We start from the raw sequence: 26956 nt of genomic DNA on the forward strand, positions 1-26956 counted from the left end.
GTCCTAATAGATTCAGGAAACATTATGGACTTTTTACATGACAGTGTTATGCATTATGGACAATACACTGAGATTCAGTTTTTCTGCTTTTATTTTCCCAAGCAGTAGAGCAGTAAGTAAAACTGACATTAGAGTAGATGTTTCTAATACCTATTCATCGGAATAACTCCTTAAAGTATGTTTACTTAGAAAAAGACTCAGTTAATCAAAAAACAGAAAAAAAATCACATTTACATGAAGAGGTTTCTTATTTTTCTCAGTAGATGGCAGCTTATAAATATTGAGTGAATTGCTTATACTATTCAGTTAAGATTTGTTTCCAAGCTCTTCCTTTGGATTATATCAAAATATACTGTCCAATTAATATTAGCTATTGTTCCTTATTATTTTCCCTATTTTATTATTCTTTCTATAATCATAAACCCAGTTATGAATTAAGATATCACTGCTATTGATGTATATCATATTTATTAGCTTTTCTTGCATTATTAATTCAAGTCATTGCTTACATTTAATGCTGTAATTTTTTTTATAATACAAAGAATTTTTAACTTCCTTGGCTTTAATATAATATTAGTGATTATATTTGTTTCAAAGGTAAAAGTAGCTAATATGCTATTAATCAGTTGCTTTGCTGTCATTTTTATATCTGAATCATTGCCAATTATCAAAATTAATTTTAGGCTATCTGTATATCCTGGCATATAGTCATTGAGTATTCTGAAAGTTTAGTAAAATTAATTGCTTTTTAGTAACTAGAATTACAAATTAATTATAAACGCATTGGTAAGCATGTAATTACAGATAAAATTAATAACATCTTGAAAACCATAGTCGTGTTGGGGTTAACACTTTGATGAAGAGAATATGTAAGTGATATTGTATTTTTCTTGTTACTGGTAACCTCTTTTGAGATATTGTTTACACTGGTAGTAGTCCAGAAAGGAAATGAAATATTAAAATCTATTAATCTAATCAGCTATTAGCTTCTACTAGAGTCTTTCAAAAGACCTGGGAAGTTTTTTTAAAGTTTGATACTCAAGACTTTTTTGCCATGAGTTTATTCATCTTTACCAAACTTTTGTGTCCTTGTCTTTATGAGAAACACACTTGGAAAATAAAGTGGTAATTTTTAAACTTCATTTATACATGCATGGTTTTTTTTTAAATCACAGCATCATTGTAAATGGCATAGTTCAACTCTTTAATAAGGTCAGTTAATGCCATCTCAAAATATTATTTCAATATTTCTTACTTTGAATTTTGTTAAACAAAATTGTCTTGATTTTGTTTAATCTCTGGAATTTATTTTTACTTTAAGAGCATAAAGCTCCAAAAAGCTAGTGTGGAAATTTTCATTATTCTATTGTACTATAATTAGGATGGGTTATTTTTAAAATTTAAGGGTTTTCCACTTCTGAAAAGCCAGTTTTAACCTCCTTCAGCTAAGAAAATCATTTTAAAATCTGCTCTCATTTCTATTGTTTTCTTTCATTTTATTGATGAGTTAAAATTTTTTAGGAGAAAAAGGTTTATAATGCTAGTAATTCTTCAGAAGGGCCAAGAGGTATGTGCTAAAAGCCTCAGTCATTCCTTAAGAGTCACTGATGTGTGTAATCACAGATTAAACTGTGATAGTGTTTTTTTTCTTGGCCAATATCAAACTGCCATAAAGTCACATTTTCATAGGGTCATGAAACATGCTAGTAAATGTTTTAATGATCAACTTGATTTTTAGGTTTGACAATTTTCATGACGTGAACCCCCGCTTTCGAGCACATATTGGCAAAATGGCTTAAAGTGGTATATTCTAATTTCAGCACAGGAAAGTATATAAAACAGTGTGTTCAACTTCTGTCAGTATGTGTCCCCCATATGGCACAAAGAGCAAGCCTGCTTTAAAATTTCAGCCAGTACTATTGGGAACAGCAATGTCTTGCCTTTCTCATTTTTGAAGAATTTTTAAAGTAATTGGACCCAGGGCTACAAAGCCACTATATTAGTTATATTAAATTTGCTCCTCTCAGAAAATTGAGAATCACTGTCTTATTTTAAAATCTGCTTCAAGTAAAATGGAACCAAATTGTTTCTGAATTCTCTTTATCACCTTTTTTAAACACTGCACTATCCTTCACACAGGAACTTCTGATTTTATGTCTTTTAATTAATCTATGGGCTAAAGGCTTTTGTGTGACAGGTCAGAACGTTAAATTTTCTTAAAATAATCCAATTTTTTTACAAGTAGCAAATCCTCTATTTGGACACTTCTTTAAAACTTTATGAGATCATTAACTCTTGATTATTTGAGTCAGTTTTAAAATTCTTATTAGTGTAAAATTTATCAGTATTGCTTATCAGTTCCATTTTAATAGAACCTACTCCCCCATGGACTTTTTAATTCAGCTTGCAATTAATATAAACTTAGGGAAACCAGAAGTCGATTTTTAGAAAATAAAAGACATTTTGCCTTATTCCCAACCGAGGGTCATATTTCAGGTTAACAATTTGAACTGATAACCTTCTCCATGGCTGTCCCTCAGTAAAATTGTGAACTCGGTAAAATTTGTCTGGAATCCCATTTTCTTTCTTTCTTTTACTCTCCTGTTCCTGAGCAAAGTTCATTGTCAGTCTCCATGGTCACTAAATTGCTTTGACTATCTCTACTGTGGAGTTGCCTTGGTACAACCAAAGGAGTACTGAATTTGGAGTCAAGAGATGAGATTCAGGCCTGGCTCTCCCACCTCATAAGGCATACTAGTTTTATGAAATTATCCACATCACACACACAGAGCTGACATACAGCTGGGATGCATCGGTTCAATGGTTCAGTTTTTAAAATCTGAAATACTCTCCTAGCTGTTAGTACGTAGCTGCTACTCCAGGTCCCCCAGATGCCCTTACTGAGATCCTTACTGTCCCCGTTTCTCCTGAACCCAGTAGCTAAAGGTTTAAGGCCCAGCTGCCGGCCATCTTAGTCGGTCACACCAAAGTCCTGCCTTGCAGTTTGCCAGAATACCTGCCCATGCCCACCACCAAGGGAGGCCACAGGTGGGCACCAGCAGAGGGCTACTCCAGTATTTGCCAGCCCACTAGCCAGTCCCTAAAATAGTAACCATAATAATAATAGAGAAAGAATTTTTTTAAAAACCTTTTTAGTACATGTTTAAAATCCTTAAGCTGATTACTCTTTTTATTGATTTGTAAATCAGTAAGTGCTGATTTACAATAAATGCTGACCTGAGCATTGTTCTTGCTGCACAACGTATTTGAAACAAATTCCCTAACCTTCCCAAGTTGTCTTCATTGCCTTTCATTTAAAAAACCCAATCCTGGTAATTTTGAAAACTGCTGAACTGAATATATATCATTGATCGGTGTGTTCCATAGGATCTTTTATGCTAAATTTTAACCCAAAGCATCTTCAGTTTCTAAAGATACTTGACTTGGTTAGAAGGGTGCGACTGAGTATAAGTGCCAGTATTTCTACTGCTGCAAAATAAAAAGAGAATTTAATTTAGTGACAAAGCTGATAGGTTTGTTTCTTTTACTTTCAACTAATGCATTGTAGAGGACCAAATTTCATTCTAATCAAGGACAAACTTATTTGTAATCTGCAGTGCATATTTCTATTAAGTACTCTGCATTTATTTCACATGTATGATTTATTTTGTGGAATACAAATAAAGAACATACAGTAGCTTGAAGTAAGAGATCAGTGGTGAAGATTGGAGCATTTTGTTAACTATTGTTATCTTGACCTTTGTTTAAAGCTAGTGGTTATGCTTTTGTATAATGACACATCCCTAATGTGAATATTCAAACTAAAGTTTGTTATTCTCCTTTCTCCAGTATGTTATCGTGATCATGCCTTACAGAAATTTACTAAGAGCTGCACACTGTTTAAAAGTGATTTCTTGGGTTTTTGTTTTTCCTGACTTATTTTCCTAGACTGATCCCGTTGAGAACACATATGTACGGAATCCGAACGTCAAGTTTTACATCCAGTCAAGTTCCACATCTTCCACATCTAGTGAAGCTGAGCCAGTTAAGGTGCCTCACTGGAGCAGTCTTGCTCCCCAACTTTTCACTTGTGTCAGGAAAGAGGGACTTGCAAAAACAAGTGAAATCTGACTCTCTTCTTTTAATCGAATGTATTGTGTAATAAGTCACAGTATATTGAAGACCATTACATTTGACTGATAATATAGATAGGATTATAAAACTGAAGTAAAAAATGGTCCCCCCAAATTCAACCCAAAATAGACAGAAATTTTATTTAATTTTAAAGTAGTCTTTATCTTAAGTAGAGCGCTACATAGAAAAGAGGACAGAGTTGTGTGAATTTTGGAATTATCAGATAAAAACTCTGTGGACACATGGCAGTGTCAGGTGCCATTCTCATATTTTAATTCTTCTAGTCAATCTAATAAGGTATGACATAACTGTTACTTCATAAGTAGAGCTTAAAATTGCCACTGCTGGCAACTGAATAGTTTATTCTAACTGTTAATCGGCAATAGGCATCCAACCTTTTAATATTTAAATCATGCCTTTTAATAGTGCAAAAACAGTGTTGTGTTTGCACCTTATGTAAGTAAATGGTTTTAAACAGCCAACTGATCAACTTTCTCAACAAGTCAGAAGGATGTATTATTCCTCAGTTAATGCTATCCTGCCTCAGATGCAGTTCTGGTTATTTACTCAAGCTTTACAATTCTGACATGGCTCCCTTGTTTCCCATTTGGTCATCAGACAGAGCTGTGTCTAGTTTTCTGATAGAAGCAGATAGTCCCATTTTGAAAGCTGTCTGAAGTGAAGTTTGAGTTGTAGTCAGATTCTGACTTGGTTTTTTCCAACCCTGTGATAGACTACTTGGTTAAGTTGATGATACCCTCTGATTTTAGATTTTCATTGTTTTAATATTTTGAGTGTATGCATTTTTATTTTAATGTTAAAATATTTAAAGCATACAGAAAATAATATTATAAACACCCACATAACCACCATCCACAGATTTAACATATGTGAACATTTTGCCCCAAAATTTGTATTAAAAAGAAAGAAAATATTCCAGACAGTTGAAATAACCTTCCCTATACCATTCCCCCTCTCCCTTCCCAGACATATCTAAATACCCTGAAACTGACATACTCCCTTTCTTCCTTACTTTTACATGTTTATTTCATTTGTAGCCATAAACAATACATAATAGTGTTTGTTGTATATTTAAATTTTACACAAAGGTTATCTGCATCTTATACAGATACATGTCTACTTAGTTCATTCATTATAACTGTTGCATAATATTTCATTGTATGAATATACCACAACTATTTATCCATTCTCCTGTTGTTGGATATTTAGGTTGTTTCCAGTTTTTTGTTATTACAGTCATTGCTGAAGTGAACATCCTAATAGCTCTCTGCTTTTGCAAATGTGCAGAGTTTGTTCAGCATATATACCTAGAAGTGGAATTATTGGGTTGTGTGGAATATGCATTTTCAGCTTTAACTAGATCTTGTCAAATTATTTTCCACAGTGGTTGGACCCGTTTTCACTCCCACCAGCAGTGTGTGTGTGAGTGAATTCCCTATTTCCCCACATCCTTCCAACCCTTGGTACTGTCAGACATTAACTTTTGTCTATTTGATGGGTATAGAGTGGCATTTTTGTTTTAATTTGCAGTTCTCTGATCTCAAGTGTTATTCAACATCTTTTTATATGTTTATTGACCATCGATGATTTGCCTGTTCATGTCTTTTTGTCTGTTGTTCTACTGAATTATTTTTCCACTTGTTTTGTAATTGTTCTTTATATATTCTGGATACTAATTCCTAGCTGGCTATATGCATTGCAAATATTTTCTTCCAGTCTGTGGCTTATTTTAAAATTTTATTTGTCGTATCTTTTTTGTCTTGCAACAGTTTTTATTTTAAAGTAGTCATATTTGTCAGTCTTTTGTGACTTCTGCTTTTTATGTCTTTCTAAAACAGTTCTTCTCTATGCAGCAGTTATAAAGATTTTCTTCCATATTTTCTTCTAAAAGTTTTTAAATTTTGCTTTTACATGTTTAGGACTTTAATCCAACTAAAATTTGTTGTTATGTATTATGAGAAATGGAGTTCTAATCTAATGTTTTTCTTGTATGAACCACCAACTCTCCTATATTTCCCCCATTGATGTGTAAATCTATCTCTGCTTTATATAAATGGGTCTGTTTGGGGATTCTCTATTCTCTTTCATTGTTCTTTTTGTCTATTCCTGTGCCAGCATCACATTGTCTTAATTATTGTAGCCTTCAAATAATTCCTGATACCTGGTATGATCAGCCACTCCCACATACCTTGTTCTTCTTCCTTTACTTCTTGACCCTTTAGTTTTTACATATGATTTTTAGGTTCAGCTTGTAGGTTCCATGTAAAGCTTTTTTTTTTTTTTTTTTTTTTATTTATTTATTTATTTATTTTTGGCTGTGTTGGGTCTTCGGTTCGTGCGAGGGCTTTCTCCAGTTGCGGCAAGCGGGGGCCACTCTTCATCGCGGTGCGGGGACCGCTCTTCATCGCGGTGCGCGGGCCTTTCACTATCGCGGCCCCTCCCGTTGCGGGGCACAGGCTCCAGACGCGCAGGCTCAGCAGTTGTGGCTCACGGGCCCAGCCACTCCGTGGCATGTGGGATCTTCCCAGACCAGGGCTCGAACCCGTGTCCCCTGCATTAGCAGGCAGACTCCCAACCACTGCGCCACCAGGGAAGCCCTAAAGCTTTTGATTGGATTTGAATTTATAGATTATCTGAGGAGAACTGATCTCTTTGTGATATTGGGCCTTTCCGTCTATGAACATTATTTAGATTTTTTTTATATCCTTCAATAAAGTTTCATTATTTTCTTCCCGAATGTACACCAAATTGCTTGTTAGATTTGTTCCTAGGAACCTTAAATTTTTATTGCTATGGTGAATGGGATCTCTTTAAAATATGTTTCCTAAATTAGGCATTGCTGGTCTTTATGAATTGTGATGATCTTGGATTCAGCACCCCTACTTCACCCCTTTTAATTCTAAAAACTTCTCTTGGACTTTCTATGTAAATTCTAGTGACAATTTTGTTTCCTATGAATTGTTCTTTATTAACTTTCATAAAGGTTTTGTATTCATCTCTTTTATTTCATATTTATTTTTTTTAATGTTAAATTATAAATTGGGTTTAATACTTTTTTCAAGCTATTTAAAAGTAAATTAAATTTAAATTAGAACTAAACTCACAGTTAAGTTGAAAACTCTGAGAAGCCCATCTAAATTCCATTTTAAGGCTATCATGTGTATCAGATATTTGGCTTTTGGAGGTTATATAGTAACAAAGGCAAAGAGGGACCATCCATTTTTCTCTTAATATTTTAGAATATTCTGTAACTTTACACAAAGCTAGCTTTTTCCTCTTGCTCGCTTGCTTGCTTAGCATCCTAAAAGGAAGTCATTCTTCGTGTATTTTTTTTACACTTTGCTAATAAGTGATGTCTCTTTTTTTCCACAATAACATCCAGTAAAATCACTGGTTCCTTTCATTCAAAGAAATATCTTACAGTAACATGCCATAAAATAAAGATATGGCAAGTAATTAAATTTCTGTCAGTTCTGAATTCCAGTAATATTAAATAATCTAACTCCCTTCTTAGAAATGATTTTCTTCACAAAAATCCCACTAATCAATCAATCCATCAATCAATCAATCTCTATATCTCGCATGCGCTCTCTCGCTCTTTCTCTCTACACACATACACACAAATCCACAGAATTGTATTCCATATATGTAATATGCATTCTGTATATAGAAGTCAAAGGAGTTAAAAGAATCTTCTAAATATTTTGATTATAAATCTTGCTTAAAAACTTTCAGATACTTTATACAATTAATATGGCATTTTCAGTTGAACTTGAAAATTAATATCCTCATTTTTATGTAGGCTACATGCTATGACTTTCTTGTGTTCTTCTGCAGATTCTCTTTTACAAGTTATTTATTCTTAAATTTCCAGACTGAAATAATTTTTATAAATTGAACAAATATTTTATTTGTAGATATTGCAGGCAGAAATTTAAATTATCAACACTAAGAATTTTAGCTTCATTGAGATAATTTTTCCTTATTGCTGTTTTGTTTGGCTGTATTTACTTTTATTTTTAGTGATGTTTGATATATATGGAGTGTTTTATGACATTTATTTCCTCTTTTCCCCTGGATTCAGACTGTAGACTATACTCCACTTCCAGTTCACACACCAACCTTAAGGAAAAAGGGATGCCCTGGTTCAACTGGCTTTCCACCTAAGGTATTCAATCTAGTTATAAGCATTGTATGTTGTGAAAAAAAAAAAAGAAAGAAAGAGAATGGATTTCTTCTGCTTTTTTATGTGCCATGATTTTTACTATTAGATTCCTCAAAATTATAAACATAAAAGCTGGGAAAGAGAATAAATTCTGTATGAATGGAAATAATCACCACTAAGAAAGGTAGGACAAACATGCAAAGTTTGTTTTGTTTTACTTCCATCTTCTTAAATTCAGTGTTTTGAAGTCTGTTACAGCAAGGAGTAGTGCTTGGAGTATGTACTGTAAGGAAGGCATTAAGTTGAGGCCACTTGTGGAAGAATCTAAAATTGAGCTTAATAAACCACTTAGAGAAATGTTTAGAGAAAAATTCAGGTCATTTTTTTTTTTTCATTCCATTCAACATGACCATGTCCAAAGTATTGTATACGGTAGAACATGAAGATTTAGTTGCTTATCTCAAACTCCTACAAAGGAATTCTAGAAATTGGAACTCTCCATCCACTGAACGTAAACTTCGGGTAAACCCCAGAATGAGAGACAGATTGATGGATCTGAAAAACTAATAAAATATACCAAAGTATAACTGGTATAAAAAAAAGCAACAAACTGAATAATCTATGCTAGATAAATTTTGAGGCTAGACAGAGCATGAATTTAAAATAAGCATAATAAATATGTTCAAAGAGGTAAGAAAGGAAGTAAGTTGGCAACATGGGTCAGGATAAGGTACTTATAAAGAAAAATAATTTCCAGGTGCTTGACATGAAAATATAACTGCTAAAATAAAGAACTCAAGTAACTGGCTTTAATAGCAGAATGAGCAAACTGGATGTAGCAGAAAAACAAGTTGTGAGATGGAAGATGAGGTGGAAAATATGAAAGTTAAGCTATAAGACAGAAATAGTGTCTATCTATATAGTAGGACTTTCAAAAGAAAAGAAAAAATAGAGAGATGGAAATACTTAAAGAAATAATGACCTAATATTTCCCAGCAATAAAGATGGAAATCCTTATACTGAAATACATTATTATGTGCTAAAAAGAGTAGGTAAGAAAACATTCACACTTGGACACATTATAGCAAAATTTAAGGATATCATAGATCAAGAGAAAATTCTAAAAACTTTCAAAGAGAAAGCAGATTATCTAAACAAAAGTCAAATTGATATTGGTCTTCTCAACAGCAACGAGATGCAAGAAGACAAGAAGTATGTTCAAAGTGTTGAAAAAAAAGAACTCTGAACCCTAAAATTCGTTCTGCTGATAGAAGTAAATAGCTAACAGGGTTAAAGGAAATTGCCCCTAGGAAGGACGACTTGGGGCAAACGGGTACTTCTGTTTTTGTTATAAGGATTGTGATACTGTTTACTCTTAAAACTATATACATGTATTAATTTGATTTTAAAAATTAAACATACATACATAGGAGAAAGTGTAGAATTGCTTTGTGACTAGGTAATGAAAATAAGATCTCAAATCACAATCATAAGGTGAAAATATTGATGGACTTTACTACATTAAAATTAAAGATCTTTGTACATTGAAAACATTGTTAATAGGTGGTTAATAAGTGATGACAGACTAGTAGAGGATATTTGCAGTGTTTAACACCAGTAAGGGATTCATTTCTAGAACACAGTATATAAGAAACTCCTGTAACTGCATGTGAAAAAGATTAGAAATCCAGTTGAAAATCTGGCAAATAATATAAGAAATTCCCATAAAAGGAAATCCTGATGGTCAGCAAGCATGTGAAGAAATGTCCAACCTTATTTATAATTGGTGAAATTAAAAATTAAAATAATTTAATAATTTTAAAATTAATACTACTTTATACTCACCAGATTGTCAAAAAATAAGTAAGGTAGCATCAAGGATGTGAAGAAACACGCAGCTTCGCACACAGCTAGTGGAATTTTAAACAGGCACAACCATTCTGGAGAACAACCTGGCTACTAGAGTAGACATATACCACATAACCCAACAATCTCATTCCTTCAGAAAAATTTTTATGCAGATCCATTAGGCAACATGACAGAGATGCTTACTGCTGCATATGGTAACAGGGAGTTGGAAATAGAAGAAAGATAGGTAAAATATGGTTGATGTGTAACAAAATCACATTTATATAAATTAGCAACACTCAAAAATATCTAACTCATAAGGCTGTGTACATATCCAAGGACCTGTGTAGATCACATTAGATTGGGTGACAGATTTCATGGGGAAGGATGGGGAGTAGATCATCAAGGATGAATTAAAAATAAAATAAGGCTAAATACAAGACCAATGTCAAAGATCTTAGTCCTTATGCTCTTTTCTAGGAGTTTTATGGACTCAGGTCCATGTTCAATCCTTACTCCATCCTTACTTTTGAGTTGATTTTTATGAGTGGTTTAAGATAGGGGTCCAGTTTAATAAATAAATAAATAAATAAATAAATAAATAAATAAATAGATAAATAAATAAGGTCAAACAAAATTAGAGGGGCCTCCACGAAGCTCTGGTGATAATATTTCATGGACTGAATATTAACTCAATTTTGTACACCTATTGTTCCTCCCCAAAAAATAAAATAAAATTTACTTCATGTTTTTTAAAAGATGAAGGATTGAATCTATAATTATCTCAAAGTAAAAGTGTTTAAAAGGGAAAAAGGTTATTTAAAAAAAACTTTTAATAAAGGTTTGCTTGAGATAAAGACTCCTTTACTTGTCATTTATAGTGTAGAATCCTAATTATGTACAACTACTAATTTGTAAGTTCTCAAAAAGGGTTGGTTCTACTTTGTTCTCACATCTTTTATTAAAAGTATTTTACCTTCTCCACTGAGTAGCTTGAAGTCTGCAACACTGACAAAATTGGAATAGAAAAGAACCCTTCTTTCTATCAACTTCTTTAAATTTCGAGGTTATAGTTAATTCTCATTTTATTCCAAATTATCACATAATCTAAAATTAATTTGAGTTCATGCTTTAGGTTTAATGCCTCTTTTACTAATCATTTTTTTCTCCTCCTCCAACTACCTTTTGTGGAAGTATTAGAAATCAGGTATTGACCAGGAGACAAGAAGGGGGATCTTAGAAAGATCCAGAAGCCAAGTGGTCTAGATCCTAGGGCTGAATTTACCTATCTTTTTGTTACTATTCATCTTCCCCCACCCCGCACCAGAAAGAGAGAAAACCAGAAGCCTATTGTGTGTTGCCTAAAGTTTGATGCTCTCAGAATCATGTTATTTATGTTATATATTATACTGTTCTTAGTTGGGATTAGTAAAACATGGACCATTAATCTTCAGTAGTGAATCACGCCCACCTCCTAGAATTTAACCGGCACCTGCCAGTTGGTCATTTAAAATCAATGCTTTGGTAAAACATTGTTTATCTTTCCTACTATTGCATACTTAGTTAAAATTATGACATCCTGAGCAGATCTCTGGGGAAAAAGTATATAATAAATATGTTTTGTAAGCAATTTTTAGATATTGTGATGTAATACTATTAAATTTGTCATGGGCATGGTTATTTTATTACTGTCATTTCAGACATGTCTTCTTATCTTTTAGAAGAAGAAAAAAAGAACAGTTACTTACCTCAAGCCATTGACTAATTCTTTCATTGTAATAGAAGCCTTTAGAACCAATCAGTAACAAATTTTGCATTATTGCATTAATGTATTTTGAACAATTGAAAAAGTTAGCACTAGAAAATTTACTCTCATAGTTCCTGAAAGTTAAAAAAACTAAGAGTAAAAATTAGTATACAGGAGAAATGTTGAGCAAAATTTTATGTGATGTTAACAAATCAGGTATTTTTATCACAGGCATGGAGGCCTCTAGTCTTGACCTAACTGTGTCTTATGCAGTCTGGTGTTTTGGGTTTTTTTTTTGGATCATATTTTTCAGTTACATGTTTTTAAGTTATCGAACTCTGAAAGATGGCAGAATCAGATCCAGGCTTGAATTTTAACTCTACCAATAACTGTCTATTCATGACTAATTTATTTAATCTCTCTGAGTTTCAGTTTCTTCATCTATATAAAGAAATAATACCTGTCTTCCCAGAGGCATTGTCTCCATTAAATGAGATGATTGAGAATTACTGGCACAACGTCTGCACCTTGGTTGTTGCTCAGTCCACATACAGCAATTATAGAGCCAGTAGAAAGATAGTCTGTACCCTACTTAGAATAAAGTCAGCCCAGTGCGGCTTTGAAACTGACCAAAGGTTCTGAGGAACTTCTAGAATAGAATGGTTTGAGGTTGGACCAGAGCTCATGACTGCTCTAAATTTGAGAATCTCATTCCATTCCAGGACCCTAATATAAAAAGATGATGTACTTTTCTACGCTTGATTTTTTTTTAATTTCTTTTGTTATATGTAAATATATCCCAGTTGAGAAGAGCAAAATTTATTTTTAACTTAAATTTTAAAGCTTTGAATATTCTCTTTAGTTTTTTGTTAATATGGTAAACTTCAACTGAAATAATACTACTTTAAAACTGTTTTCCATCAGTATTCACACATTACCAGAATACAGGATAAAGTTTTTACTAGTTTAAATCAATCACACATATAAAAAAGAAATAATTAGCCAAATTTGTTTTCAGAATATGTTTTATAAATATGTTTATATTTATAACATACATATGTAAATATGTTTTGAATGCTTACTCTGTGCCAGCGCTGTTCAAAAGGCTTTGTTTATATTAATGCTCATTTAACCACCCCATGAAGTAGATATTATTACTGATTCTATTTTATAGAATAAAGAAAGTGAGACACAGAGGAGTTAAGTAATTTGTTCCTAAATTCACACAGCAGAGTGATAGAACAGTGGCTACAATTCATTATTAAAACATGCTAAGAGTTCATTTGGAGAGGAAAGAAGTGTTCTAGAGAGCTGAAATCTACATTGGCGTACCACCATACAGATCAGCAAAGACTTAGAGAAGAACTTTAACTGCTGGGTTTTCAGTCTGTCTCTGGAATAATATATGTGTATTTATATCTGCTCAAGTGTAATACTGCCTGCTTCCAAGGGAGGAAACATGTTTGTTAAGCATGTTACTTGTTCGTGGTCCCAGAAAATCAAATACATGATTTTTAGTAGGGACAAGAATTTTAAATTACTGTTTGTTCTTCGTAAGAAGGTATAAAAGCATATTAAATTTCTTTATTTGTATAGGTATAAATATGCAAAATTTCACCTAATGCATTGCCAAAGAATTTACAAAAATCCTGAGTTCAAAATTCATGAGCAAAAAAATGCTAGTTTATTTTATAACTTTTCAAACGGCATTCAAGAGCAATTGATTATCATTTAACTTCTTATATTATTTTTAGCATAATCCAGCTCAATATTGCCTAATAAAAATATTTAAAGAGCATTAATTATAGAAAGATGTGGTGAGAAATGAAAAGAATTCATTCTACACCTAATTAGAAAACATTCTAGCAGCTGGTGTGGTTCACAGAGATTCATATTATGGAAGTCCTTTAAATCAACAATGTGTATGTTTTTATCAATTTGTTTTGCAGCGCAAGACTCATCAGTTTTTTGTCAAATCTTTTACTACTCCTACCAAATGTCATCAGTGTACCTCCTTGATGGTGGGCTTGATAAGACAAGGCTGTTCCTGTGAAGGTAAGAATTAAATGGTAAGAAAATGTGACTAATTTAGAGTCCTGACATTTACTCCCTGAATTGTAATCAAATAGCTTTATTCTCTTTAAAAAGTATATAAATGTTTATTTATTTAACTTAATCATTTGCTTTTCTTTGGATAATACACTGAACACCTTGCTAAAGTCTGTTGAATATTGGAAACTAGACAGATGGTCCCTAGAAACATTTTCCAGGGGAGCTATATTTAAATATGTTTCATTCATCTTTGTTTCATCATTCAGGAGAATTTGTGGTCCCCAAAACCCATTAACCTGTATGACAAAATATGTGAAAGTTATTCTTGAATCTATTCATTTAATTTTACTCTTGTTTAATTTATTAGAGAAATTATTATTAATAAGTAGACAATGAAGTATCTTTTCACAAATATTAAATGTCGGCTACTATGCCTCAAAAGATATTTTATTCCTAGTGTTAGTAGCAGAGGTTTTTCCCTACCATTCATTGATCCATCCATCACATGCTCGCAGAATGCCTGCTCTGTGCTTCTAGGCGCTGGGGATCAGTGTTCTACTGTTTGGCTAGTTCTCACAACCCAAGTGGAAGATCCTGATTGCATTATCTTAACTAGTCTCTTAGATGCATGGGTTTAGAGCCAAAGGAAATGGGCAGGCTTTAAAAGTAGAGATTTGAGAGTTCTGAATGTGTGAAGTGATGAATATGAATGATGTTTTCCAGGAAACACATGTAGAGTAAAAAGAGAACAAGTATGAGGACAGAGCCTTGGGAAACATAGTTAAGGGGAGGTTAAAGGTAAAGATAACAAAGTAATCTGAGAAGGAATAGCCTCTGTCATTGACTAGGGAGGTGTGTCTGAACCCAACGGAGAGAATTTGCTTTGTCTCATTGTGAAACTTAGCCAGTACTTATAAATGTGATTTTTTTAATCTGTTTATCAGAAAGAATCCTGGCAGCTACTTGGCTTTAGGTCTCTTCTCATTTTTTATGAACCAGAATCATTTGCAGTTCCACAGTAGGAATTTTTGAGATCTTCCCAATTCTCTTCCCTTCTAAGGGTCTCCTGCCATGAAATTGGGCCTTTTCTTCAGACTGACTCTTTGCAGCCTACCAGCCTACCCTATAAAGCTGTGGGGACACATTGGACTATGCTCAGGCTTTCATAAGTGTTGTATAATGTGGTTATAACCTCTAAAGATTCCTGTCATTTTAATTCTTCTTGGTTGAAATTAGAGCCAGTATAGGACAATTATCTTATTGTTTCCATTGCCCGTTGGAAGAGAGATTTTTGCTTATTAAAGCAAATTGTAACTTGTTAGACACTCTACTTAGAAGTGAATGAGTTGTCTTACAGAAGATGAATCGTTTTTGACAGTCAGTACTAGTCCCTCTTGCCTCTCTGCTGGGTTTGTATCCATTTGTGATATACAATCCATTTTCCCACGTGTATGTGTTCCCATGATGGTATCCCTTCAGTTCCTCTTTTATTCCTTCCCAGATATTCTCCAGGATCCCCCTGAGAGTAGGAATTGTCTAAATAGATATTCTTAGTCTGTAACCCCTCCCAACAAGCTTGTTGGTTTTAAATATTGTAACCTTTAATTCTCAACCAACCAAGTCTCAGTGGAAGAGAGTTTATTTTTATTTATCATTTTGTCTTAGAATCTCAAGTTCATCATTTAAGTATCAAGAGGTATCATGGCAATACTCTTGGTAGTTACGTATGCAGGCTCTGAGCAAGACTGCCTGGGTTTGAATTCCAGCAATGCCACTTACGAGTTCTGTGACCCAGGGCCAGTCATATGTAAATGGGGATAATCTTACCTCTCTTAGATTATTACAGAAAAAATTAAAAACACTCAATAAAGTTAACTACTATTATTATCTTAGTAGTAATTTAAGTATATACAATAATATCAGTAACTCCTAAAATTTAAATTATACCTTCTTAACCATTGAACAATTTAAATTTCAAAAAGAGGGATTGGTAAAATTTGCCAGATATTGAAAAGATGTCAGGTAATTTAACATCCATCAGTGACTCTTGCAAGAGAGACTTCAGGTCAGATACCAAATTGCAGTGAGATGAAGAGTTAAAGAAAACTCCAGAAGCTACTCTTTTAAGAATTCAGTTTAAAACATTTGTTTTATTTGCAAGGTTAGATTTTTTTTCCATCTATTTGCTTCTCATTTTGATCACTAGTGTTAACACAGAACAGTAATATTACATATTACAGTAATAAAAAAGTATTTACTATTTCTCATTGAAATTCTTATTGGTGAGCAAATGAATCAGCTCCCCAAATGACAAAAATACTGTCAAGTTGTTTAAAATAAAATCAGAGGTAAGCATTCATTTAACATGGCACTTTGCATGTAATGAGTGCTCAGTGAATTTTCTCTTTGTAAAAACGAATTTTTATTGAACACTGTTTCTTTTTTCCCCTCCAAAAGTGTGTGGATTTTCATGTCACATAACTTGTGTAAACAAAGCTCCAACTGCTTGTCCAGTTCCTCCTGAACAGACAAAAGGTCCCCTGGGTATAGATCCACAGAAAGGAATAGGAACAGCATATGAAGGGCATGTCAGGGTAAGTATGATTAGGTTGGGTTTAGATTAATCTTTTAAGGCTAATTAATGAATGAAAGAAAATCACCTTACAAACACAGTCCTTGACAGAAAATTAGGTGAATAAAATTCATCTAACAGTTTTACTTCATTCACAGTAATGATCTGAAAACAAAAACCTAGCTTTCGCTCAGAATAAATTCCAAAATGTCTCATAATTTTCTGTACTGTCCCTGTATTGTAATGAACAGATGTTGCAATCTCCATAAAGGGGTCTTTGGCTCTTCATCTTGCTGGAGGGTTGGCATATGCTTATGAAGCAGGAGATATTGTCAAGACATAATCTTACTTGTAATCTTGAATAATATTTAAAGTGTAAGCTGCTTTTCATCCTACTACCAAATTTGGCTTTTATGCTACTTAGAAATCCATGAATGTTATTGTAATGAATTGCTAGAGAAAATTAAAATGGTACCATTAAAGTTTTTTTCAGAATATAATGTCAATCAGTGTTTGAAGAATGTGTTATCACACTTTCCCATGTTATTAATGATATATGTGTACCATCTGCTACTTTACCAAACACAGTGGCAGACTTACAACACGTGTACACTGTCGTTAGGTTTCCATCATGCAGTTACATATGTAATTAAAGGGGCTCTAACTGACATTTCAGTTTAGGTTGTTTTGTCTGTTTGTTTGCATGTCTAAGATCCCTAAGCCAGCTGGAGTGAAGAAAGGATGGCAAAGAGCACTGGCTGTAGTTTGTGATTTCAAACTCTTTCTGTACGATATTGCTGAAGGAAAAGCCTCTCAGCCCAGGGTTGTAGTCAGCCAGGTGATTGACATGAGGTAAGTTTGCGAAGGTGAAAATATTTGTATCTTTGCAACATAGGAATGAAAAGCATGTGATTTTTCTTCTAATTGCATTGCCATGTTTTTATTTAAATCTAATTTCATGTTAATTTTCTCATTTACTAATATTGCAATCGTAACATAATTACAAATATGAAATAAGGTGTAGTTATAGAACAGGTTGATGTGTGTTGGGTCAGGGAGAAGAAGCTAATGTTTGAAACCAAAAGACCAGTTTAAAGGTTGCTGGGGTTCTGGAGTCTCATGTGTGTAATGTTCATATCATCACCTAAAGTAAAGGCTTAGGTACAATTCCAATGTGAGGAAAGGAAATAAAAATCTCAAAATCGGACAGGCTCTTGGAATATAAAATGAATCAGTGAACATTTAAGTAAGTATATCTCTTGAATGTTTCTAGTTTCATTTTTCAGAATCTTCCCCTGCCCCTTGGGCTGCTCTGCTTACCCTCTTCTTGTGACTCTCTTAACGCTCTCCCTCAGTGATCTTATTGACTGCCATAGCTTCAGCCATGTCTGTGTTGACGACTCCCGGACATATGTCTCCAGTCCAGGTCTTTCTCCAGTGCTCAAAACTAGAGTTTCTAGCTCTGGCTCACATTGGCATTTCATACCAGCATTTCAAACACATTATCTTCCCCACAAATATGGAATATAAAGGAACAGATGCAAGAAATACTAGCATATCAGTAAGGAAAATTTGACAGAACCTCCTAAGGGACCAATTACAGAAAGGTAGGGAGAAGAATCAAAGATAAAACTAAGATGTCAAGTCTTCAAGACCAAGAGAATGATGGTACCAATAACCAAATTAAGGAAGTCACAAGGAATAAATTATTGTGGAGGAAATCTGTTTTAGGTGTTGAAGGAACAGGAAAATGTCAGATGAGCTGTGTTGAAGGCACTTGAGATGTATTATGAGAGGAAAGAGGGCGCAGTCTGCTGGAGATGCTGCAGACCTACCGGGGTTCGAATCCATATGTACTTACTGGCCTTTTGACTCCGAGTAAGCCAGAAATGATTTCTAACTCTTGTATAATGTGGCACTGTTAAATTACACTTGATAAATTACTTTTGGCACTATCAATTACAAAGGGAGAAAATTAAAAAAATTTAAAAATTTAATTTGGATATTTTGTGCAATTAAATTTTAAGGATTGCTTCATATGTGTTATTTGGATACACGCCTAAAATCACACACACATACCCACATACACTGACTTGTACTGTTTCCATTGACTTTTAACTTTTCCTTCAGGGATGAAGAATTTTCTGTGAGTTCAGTCTTGGCTTCTGATGTTATTCATGCAAGTCGAAAAGACATACCCTGTATATTTAGAGTAAGTATGTGTGCTGTAATTTGATCACTGAATTATTCGCTTTTCATGAGTATACGTTTTGCCTTTCTATATAGATCACAAACTTATTTGGAATAGAACCAAATCTTATAGACAATTTGTGCTAAGTAAATATTTAATTAGTAAAAGACCAATAGAAAGCATGAATAGGGCTTCCCTGGTGGCGCAGCAGTTAAGAATCCTCCTGCCAGTGCAGGGGACACGGGTTCGAGCCCTGGTCCAGGAAGATCCTACATGCCACGTAGCAACATAGCCTGTGTGCCACAACTACTGAGCCTGCACTCTAGAGCCCGTGAGCCACAACTACTGAGCCCATGTGCCACAACTACTGAAGTCCGCGCGCCTAGAGCCTGTGCTCCACAACAAGAGAAGCCCCCGCGATGAGAAGCCTGTGCACCGCAATGAAGCGTAACCCCGGCTCGCTGCAACTAGAGAAAGCCTGCGCGCAGCAATGAAGACCCAACACAGCCAAAAATAAAATAAATTTAAAAAAAAAAGAAAGAAAGCATGAATATATGGCTTCTAAAATAGATTCCCTCTTGGATAATATTTTTGAGTCACAATTCAATTTTCAGATAAGCACTACAACATGAAAAAATGAATAAGCATGGGATTTCTCAATTTTTTAAAAAATAGAAGTTTCTTTAAGATCTCATTTAAAAAGTTAGTATGTTTCAGTTCTATTGCTTTGTAATAACCACTCCAAAACTTAGTGGCTTAAGCCAACAGTGATTTATTTTTCACCATTCTGTGGGTCAGTGCTTCAGGTATAAAGTTCTGGTGTCAACTGGGGTCTCTCATGTGACTGCATTCAGCTCATTTGGAGCAGGAATATCCAAAATGACCTTACTCTCACATCTGGGGCCTTGGTGCTGGCTGTTCGCCTTGGTACTTGGCTGTTCACTGGGCCACCTCAGTTCTCTGTATGAACTCTCCCCACGTGGTCTCTAATCATCCACTAGTCTGGCTGAGCTCTCCGTGACCGACTTCCAAGAGAGCAGAGGAAGCTGCCAGGCCTTTTAAGGACTAGGCTCAAAACAGGCATAATAACCCCTCTCCATTCTGTTGGCCAAAGCAAGTCATGAGGTCAGCCCGGATTTAAGAGAAGGGGAAATAGACTGCATTTCTTGATAAGAAGAGTGGGATTCCATAGAAGAATTGTTGGTAGCCATCTTTGGAGGCTGTCTAATACAGGGCCATCTCGAGTTGGTGAATTAAGGTAATAGAGGTTAATAAAAAGGACTGTTGCCTTAATGGTATGCCTATATGCTTTGTATTTGTCTATGAATCTTGTATATGAGGAAGGTCAGACAAAGACCATACTTAGTCTTTCAGTTCCTAGACCAACAACTATTCTCTCACCAGTACCAAGGGAGCCTACAGAGGCCCACTTATCTTAACTGATTCTAATTGTGGGATTTTATTGTCACTGCTGCTTAAATTACTTTTTTTTTTTTTTTTTTTAATATTAATTTATTTATTTAGCTGCGCCGTGTGTTAGTTGCAGCATGGGGGGCTTTTAGCTGCAGCATGTGGGATCTAGTTCCCTGATCAGGGATCGAACCCAGGCCCCCTGCACTGGGCGTGTGGAGTCCCAGCCACTGGACCACCAGGGAAGTCCCAAATTACTTTTAATAAAGGATCCATATATACATAATTTAATTCTGTTCTGATTATAGTGTCATTGTATAATTATAAACCTTCATTTAAATACTAGCTCAAGTGATCTGGTCTTCCCTGAGATGAGTTATTGTTATGAAGTAACAGAGAATCTTAAGTACTTCTGAGTATTTTTGACTTTTTTAAAACAAGTTGAAAATCAGTATAGTGTAGTGCTCACAAGCGTGGACACAGGATTCCAGTCTAGTTGTGTGTCCTTGGAGAAATTAATTTCTCTGCATCACAGTTTTTTTCATATATAAAATCAATATAATAACAATACCTACCTTGTAAAGATGTTGATAGAGTTAAATGAGTTAATACTTACAAAGTGCTTTGATCTGTGCCCAGTGCCCAGTAATTACTCAATAAATGTCAGTTGCTGTTGTTATATGACTGTGGGTAATGGATTTTTTAGTGATAGTATTCTGGCACTTTGCAGCAAAGAAAATACAAATGACACTAACATTTAGAATGGTATCTTCTACCTTTGTCATGAATTATAATGCTAAAACTATTCTTCTGATTATGAATAGCTAAACTCTGTTAAAGTTATCACTTAATGAATGCTCATTTTGTTGGCTAGTGCTAAGCAAACTAGCATCCGTATAAAACTGGCTTAAAAGGTATCTGTTTGCTGATATCATGAATTTTGATTAAATTGTTCTAGGTCACAGCTTCCCAGCTCTCAGCGTCTAATAACAAATGTTCAATCCTGATGCTAGCAGATAGTGAGAATGAGAAGAGTAAATGGGTGGGAGTGCTGAGTGAATTGCACAAGATTTTGAAGAAAAACAAATTCAGAGACCGCTCAGTGTATGTTCCCAAAGAGGCTTATGACAGCACTCTTCCCCTCATTAAAACGACCCAGGCAGCTGCAATCATAGGTATGAATTCATAACATTTATCTTGTTATAATTGTTTACTAATATACCTTGTCAGCAGGGACTGGTTTTCATCTAGGAATCCCGGTGTCTAACATGGTATTTGTTATATCACAGATGCTCAGTAAATGTTTATTGAATAAATGAGACCATATTAGAACTTTCTTTTTCAGTAAACAAGAATAAATACACTTTTCAAATGTGTTTTCTTCTGAAAAAGCAACAATGCTAAAGATTAACCTATTAACGAATCGATTTTCCGCTTGTGTGACTTAGGAAAAGTTGTTTAAAACATAAGCTGTTTCATAAAGCATCAGTTTCCTATGTAAAATGTAGGTACTAATTACCTTGCAGAGGGTTACTGTGAAGTTTAAATAAGATGGAATGTGTAACACAGAGTGCTCCATATATAATATGGCCTCAAAAATGGCAGCTTTTCTGTCTGGAGGTTTCAATTTTCACCATATTCTTACGTACACTGCCCACTCTTTTGTTACTTTCTAGTAAATAATGAAAAGTTTGATGAGTAGGGTTCAAATGCCTTTCACAATTTTTCCCTCCCCAAACAAGAAATGGAACTGGACACAGGGTGCTAACAAACTAGGGGGTTTTTTCTTTCACCTTTTATTGAATAAACATTTATATCTTTTTATAAGCATTGATATAAATTATTTTCTAATGATTGTTCTATTAAAAAAAGACACGAGGTAATATTTACCACGGTAATCCGAAAGGAAATTTAATAGTGCAAATTGTTATTGCTATTTTTTAATTACTTATTTTATTTATTTGGTTTTTTGTACCAAATTTCTTTTGTTATCTGTTTTATTCTATGAGTTTACATAGTTTCTACCTAATAAAAATACTTCATATTTATGTCTTATATAGATCATGAAAGAATAGCTTTGGGGAATGAAGAAGGGTTATTTGTTGTGCATGTCACCAAAGATGGTAAGAGAAAATTATTTTGGAGAAAATATTATTGATAGAGTATTCTAACCTACAGATTCTGAATTCTAAAAAGAGCAGGATTTGCTCTTATTTATTCTGTAATTGAAATTTTCCAGGCCTAATTGGATATGTTTATAAGTCAAAAGATAATTTTTTAATTTTTATAATCCATCTGAGTTCTAAAACTTCCATGTACATTATCTTTCTTGTGTCATTTTATTTACAGTTCTGCTGTATGAACTCAGATTGCATTTCTAAAGATGGTACATGAAAGAAAAATGCAACTTGATTTTTTTCATAGTTCTAACAGTACTAGAAGCGGTAACAGTCATTAAAATGTGTTTGTTGTTGGGGTCTTTTATCCCACAGTTTAACACAACAGATTTCTTTTTAGGGAGAGATTAAATACTGGGTGAAATAAAAAGGAACCCATTTAACTTAGCGTTCTTGAATACAGTGTTCTAAGTTCTGTCTTTATATCAAGTTAGATCATGGGAAAACAATGCATTTAAACTTCATTAATTTGTTACCCAAAGAAATACCTTTAGTGAAACATGAGTTACTCAGTTTTTAAAAATAGTAACCCCGTGGTAAACTTCCCTAGGATTTGGTGAGAGTAAAGAGGTTTTTCTTAAAGATCTGGCATGCTTTATCACATAGGAACTCTTTGCCTTGGCTGCCAGAAATCTCAGTGCTAAATTTAATACCTTACTATAGATAGGTTAAATTATCTTATAATGGGTGTAATTATCTTCACCTTTCTCCATATGATTTCTGATCTCTCATTTTTTTCTGTGTGTGTATCTATGTCTTTATTATAAGTTGACATATTCTTTTGAGTATAGTTGGGATATAATTAATAGGTAAACAAAACATTTTGCAGTTGATTTATTATTGTTTCTTTGCATAGAAATTATTAGAGTTGGTGACAATAAGAAGATTCATCAGATTGAACTCATTCCAAATGATCAACTTGTTGCTGTGATCTCAGGACGAAATCGTCATGTACGACTTTTTCCTATGTCAGCTTTGGATGGGCGAGAGACTGATTTTTATAAATTGGCAGAAACTAAAGGGTGTCAAACCATAACTTCTGGAAAAGTACGTCATGGAGCGCTTACATGCCTGTGTGTGGCTATGAAAAGGCAGATCCTCTGTTATGAACTATTTCAGAGCAAGACCCGTCACAGAAAATTTAAGGAAATTCAAGTCCCATGTAATGTCCAGTGGATGGCAATCTTCAGTGAACAACTCTGTGTGGGATTCCAGTCTGGATTTCTAAGATACCCCCTGAATGGAGAAGGAAGTCCATACAGTATGCTCCATTCAAATGACCATACACTCTCATTTATTGCACATCAACCAATGGATGCCATCTGTGCAGTTGAAATCTCCAGTAAAGAATATCTGCTGTGTTTTAACAGCATTGGGATATATACTGACTGTCAGGGCCGAAGATCTAGACAACAGGAATTGATGTGGCCAGCAAATCCTTCCTCTTGTTGTAAGATTCTCTTACTTTTCGCTGTCTTATCTTGCTGTTTCTTTCTTTTTCCTGCTACTTCATCTCCTTAAGGGTATTCATTGTTAATAACAGGTTGTTTTTTAAGTCATCTTTGAGGTTTTTCCTAAGCATCAAGTATGTTTTATGTAAAGTAACTAACCATATGTAGTTAAGACCTAGGCCAACAGGGTCAACATTAACAGGAACATAATTAAAGCTAATCTTCCTATGCAATATTTTACTTAGATAGATTTTTAACACATATTATTGTATTTTGAAATAACCCTAAGGAGGTATCTTCATGGTCCCCCCAAATACAGTGCTTGTGAGCACTAATAGCTCATAGGACTTATTCTAGAGAAGTGGTTACCTAGTGAATTATTTAATCAGTTATGTGAAGGTATAATGTAGCATTTGAAAAGTGTTATTCACTTTTACATTTTTATCTAGGTAGGTAGATACTTTCAAGAAACATTAAGATATTAATAAATTACTGAATACTTATTATGTGTCATTTTACTGTAAGAGATATAACATTGAGCAAAATAGACAGCCTTACCCTCACAGAGCATGAATGCAGTAGAATGGATTCCTGACAAAACAAGTTGCAGTAGAATATAAGTGCTCTGATAGCAGAAGTACTGGCATGTAGGAGGAATATCTAACCCAACACATTTTGTTTTTAGTGGAAGATACTTTGAGCATGTTTAAATGCCGAAGGGAAATAGTCACTAGGGAGCCAGGGAAAGGTTGATGACTATATGATAAATACAGGAAATAGAGTAAGATCCCCAAGAGGCCAAAAAGGATGGAAGTCAGAATATAGGGGAAAGGATTTGGAACAGGAGGAGTAAAACCTCTTTCACTGCAACAAGATAGGAGGAATGATGGGTATGAGTATAGTCAAGTTTAAAAGTTCAATATAAGAAAGTTTAGGAGAGCCATATATATTTATTACAGAAAAATTAGAAAATCTAGATAAAAAGAACAAAAGAAAAATACTTCTACCTACCCAGACTTAACTATTCTTGATGTTTTGTTTCTTCTGAAATTTATACTCTTATCTATGACATCATATTTAGAATGAATACTAGTCAGAAAATAATTCAAAGTATTATGTGAATTGTACAGTGTTAATTGGAATTAGAATAAGAATTAGAATATCTGGCTTTTATGAATAGCTCTGCCAAAAATTTAATTCATGACCTTAGCTTAGGTAAATCATGTAATCTTTCTTTGCTTGTGTCACCATTTATTGATGTTCATTCTTTCAGTAAGTATATATTGAGTATCTCCTGTGCCAGATGCTTTATCATACTTTCATAAATGTGACCATAACTCTTACCTGAAGATTTCTCTACTTCGTAAGTTGTTTCACTGTCAAGAGCTTAACTACTTTAGGAATCAGTTATTTAAAGTGTAATGAAATTCCTTTATAGAACTAGTATGGGGCAAGGGAATAATATACCCTTGGTGTCAACAGGCTCCTTCTGTGTTATAATGGCCTTAAAACCTCTTCATTTATGATTTATGGGGTTTTTAACTTCAAAAAGGTATTGATGTGGCTACTATATGCTAACAATAGGATTTTGGTGGGATTCCACTCTACAGTTCTTTAGCATAGATCTTTCCAAATGTTTTGGGTTTAGCAGTTAAAAGTAACCAGCCAGCTCTTCTCTCCTTCCCATCTCCCAGGTTACAATGCACCGTATCTCTCAGTGTATAGTGAAAATGCCGTTGATATCTTTGATGTGAACTCCATGGAATGGATTCAGACTCTCCCACTCAAAAAGGTAATTTAACATTAAAAAATGGGCTAAGTGAACAAATGATTATAAGTGAAACACTAATATGAATATTTAGCTATTTTTCACTAGTTTAGCATTTTCTGTCACATATAATAACATAATTGGTAATCTGGGACTTAGCTAAGAGTAGAAAAAAAGAAAAATCAAGCTGGTTAATTTTACAGGTAGCTCAGCACCATATTATTTTTATTACATTTTGTTTCACTATATAACGTATGATTATTATAATAATGAACAACTAGAATATATTCTCCAACTTGAAAGGTCAGTGTTATCTTCCACTTTAGTTTAAGGAGCTCTGAAGGAGTATATTATTTGTAATTTTACTGTTTTTCACATAATGGTATGCAATTTTAATCCTGTGAGGACAAATTTCATGGGCTAGAAAAGTGATTAAAATTAGAACCAATGCTCTGTATAAGCATCTCATGATTAAAAAATAAGGGTTTCACACATTCCTAATAAAATATAATATTTTCCTTTAACATTTCCCTATGATATATAAAGAGAATTTTTACCATTAATAGAATGGCTGTTTTGCAAAAATGAAGAATAATAGTTTCATGTAAGTATATGCAGCGTGTGTCATTAGTTGCAGGGCAGGGTTTAGAGGAATAGGTAAAAGAAAGTAACCGAGATCTTATTTCAAAATCTGACCCAATTTTAAACCATAACAGCAGTGGGAAAAGCTCTTGTAAATACTGCCAAATTTTATAAAACAACTAAATATGGTCCTCGAGTTTATAAATTCGGGCTGGTTACAATTAGTTTTCCCTTTTATGTTTATCATGTGAATTTTGAAGTATATATAAAAGGATATATGATCTTTATGAAGCATAATAATAAACTGATCACTTATGAACTCACCTCCTAACTTAAGAGCCAGAACATTACCAATTTTACTGAATCTACTTGTGTATTTTTCCCTTATCCTGAGTATTGTGTTTATCATTCCCTTGCTTTTCTTAAAATACAGAATTTTTTGTATATTTAAATATTTCTAAACAATATATTGTTCAGTTTTGCTTGTGTTTGAGATAATAAAATTTTATGTTGTATATCATCTTTTGCCTTGCTATCTTCATGTATTTACTGTTTCTAAGATTCATCCATGTTACATGTACTATATATATATGTACACACACATATATATATTTCATTGCTTTTCACTACTGTAAAATATTCTGTTGGGTGAATAGATCACAATTTATTTGTCTGATTAGCAGACATGTGAATTATTTCCCAGCTTTCTGCTATTATGAACGTTGCTGTAGAAGTCATATATGTCTTCAGGTGTGTATGTGCAGGAGTTTCTTTTAAGTCATATGGCTAGGAACGAAATTGATGGGACATGGAGAATGCATGTGTTCAACTTTACAAG

General features: G+C 33.8%; 1 protein-coding gene across 1 annotated transcript in view; it reads left to right on the forward strand.

The window, feature by feature from the left end:
* The window catches only part of LOC132372632 (serine/threonine-protein kinase MRCK alpha-like), a 128528-nt gene that overhangs the window by 83269 nt on the left and 18303 nt on the right, over positions 1 to 26956 (forward strand). Inside the window, exons 14-23 of the mRNA XM_059934747.1 lie at positions 3949 to 4050; positions 8240 to 8323; positions 13865 to 13970; positions 16425 to 16561; positions 17252 to 17391; positions 18670 to 18751; positions 21099 to 21315; positions 22201 to 22263; positions 23174 to 23767; positions 25463 to 25560. Coding sequence (XP_059790730.1) covers positions 3949 to 4050; positions 8240 to 8323; positions 13865 to 13970; positions 16425 to 16561; positions 17252 to 17391; positions 18670 to 18751; positions 21099 to 21315; positions 22201 to 22263; positions 23174 to 23767; positions 25463 to 25560 — 1623 coding nt within the window. The remainder of the gene's footprint in view (positions 1 to 3948; positions 4051 to 8239; positions 8324 to 13864; positions 13971 to 16424; positions 16562 to 17251; positions 17392 to 18669; positions 18752 to 21098; positions 21316 to 22200; positions 22264 to 23173; positions 23768 to 25462; positions 25561 to 26956) is intronic.

Source organism: Balaenoptera ricei, chromosome 1 (assembly GCF_028023285.1).
Source record: "Balaenoptera ricei isolate mBalRic1 chromosome 1, mBalRic1.hap2, whole genome shotgun sequence".
Classification (NCBI taxonomy): Eukaryota; Metazoa; Chordata; class Mammalia; order Artiodactyla; family Balaenopteridae; genus Balaenoptera; species Balaenoptera ricei.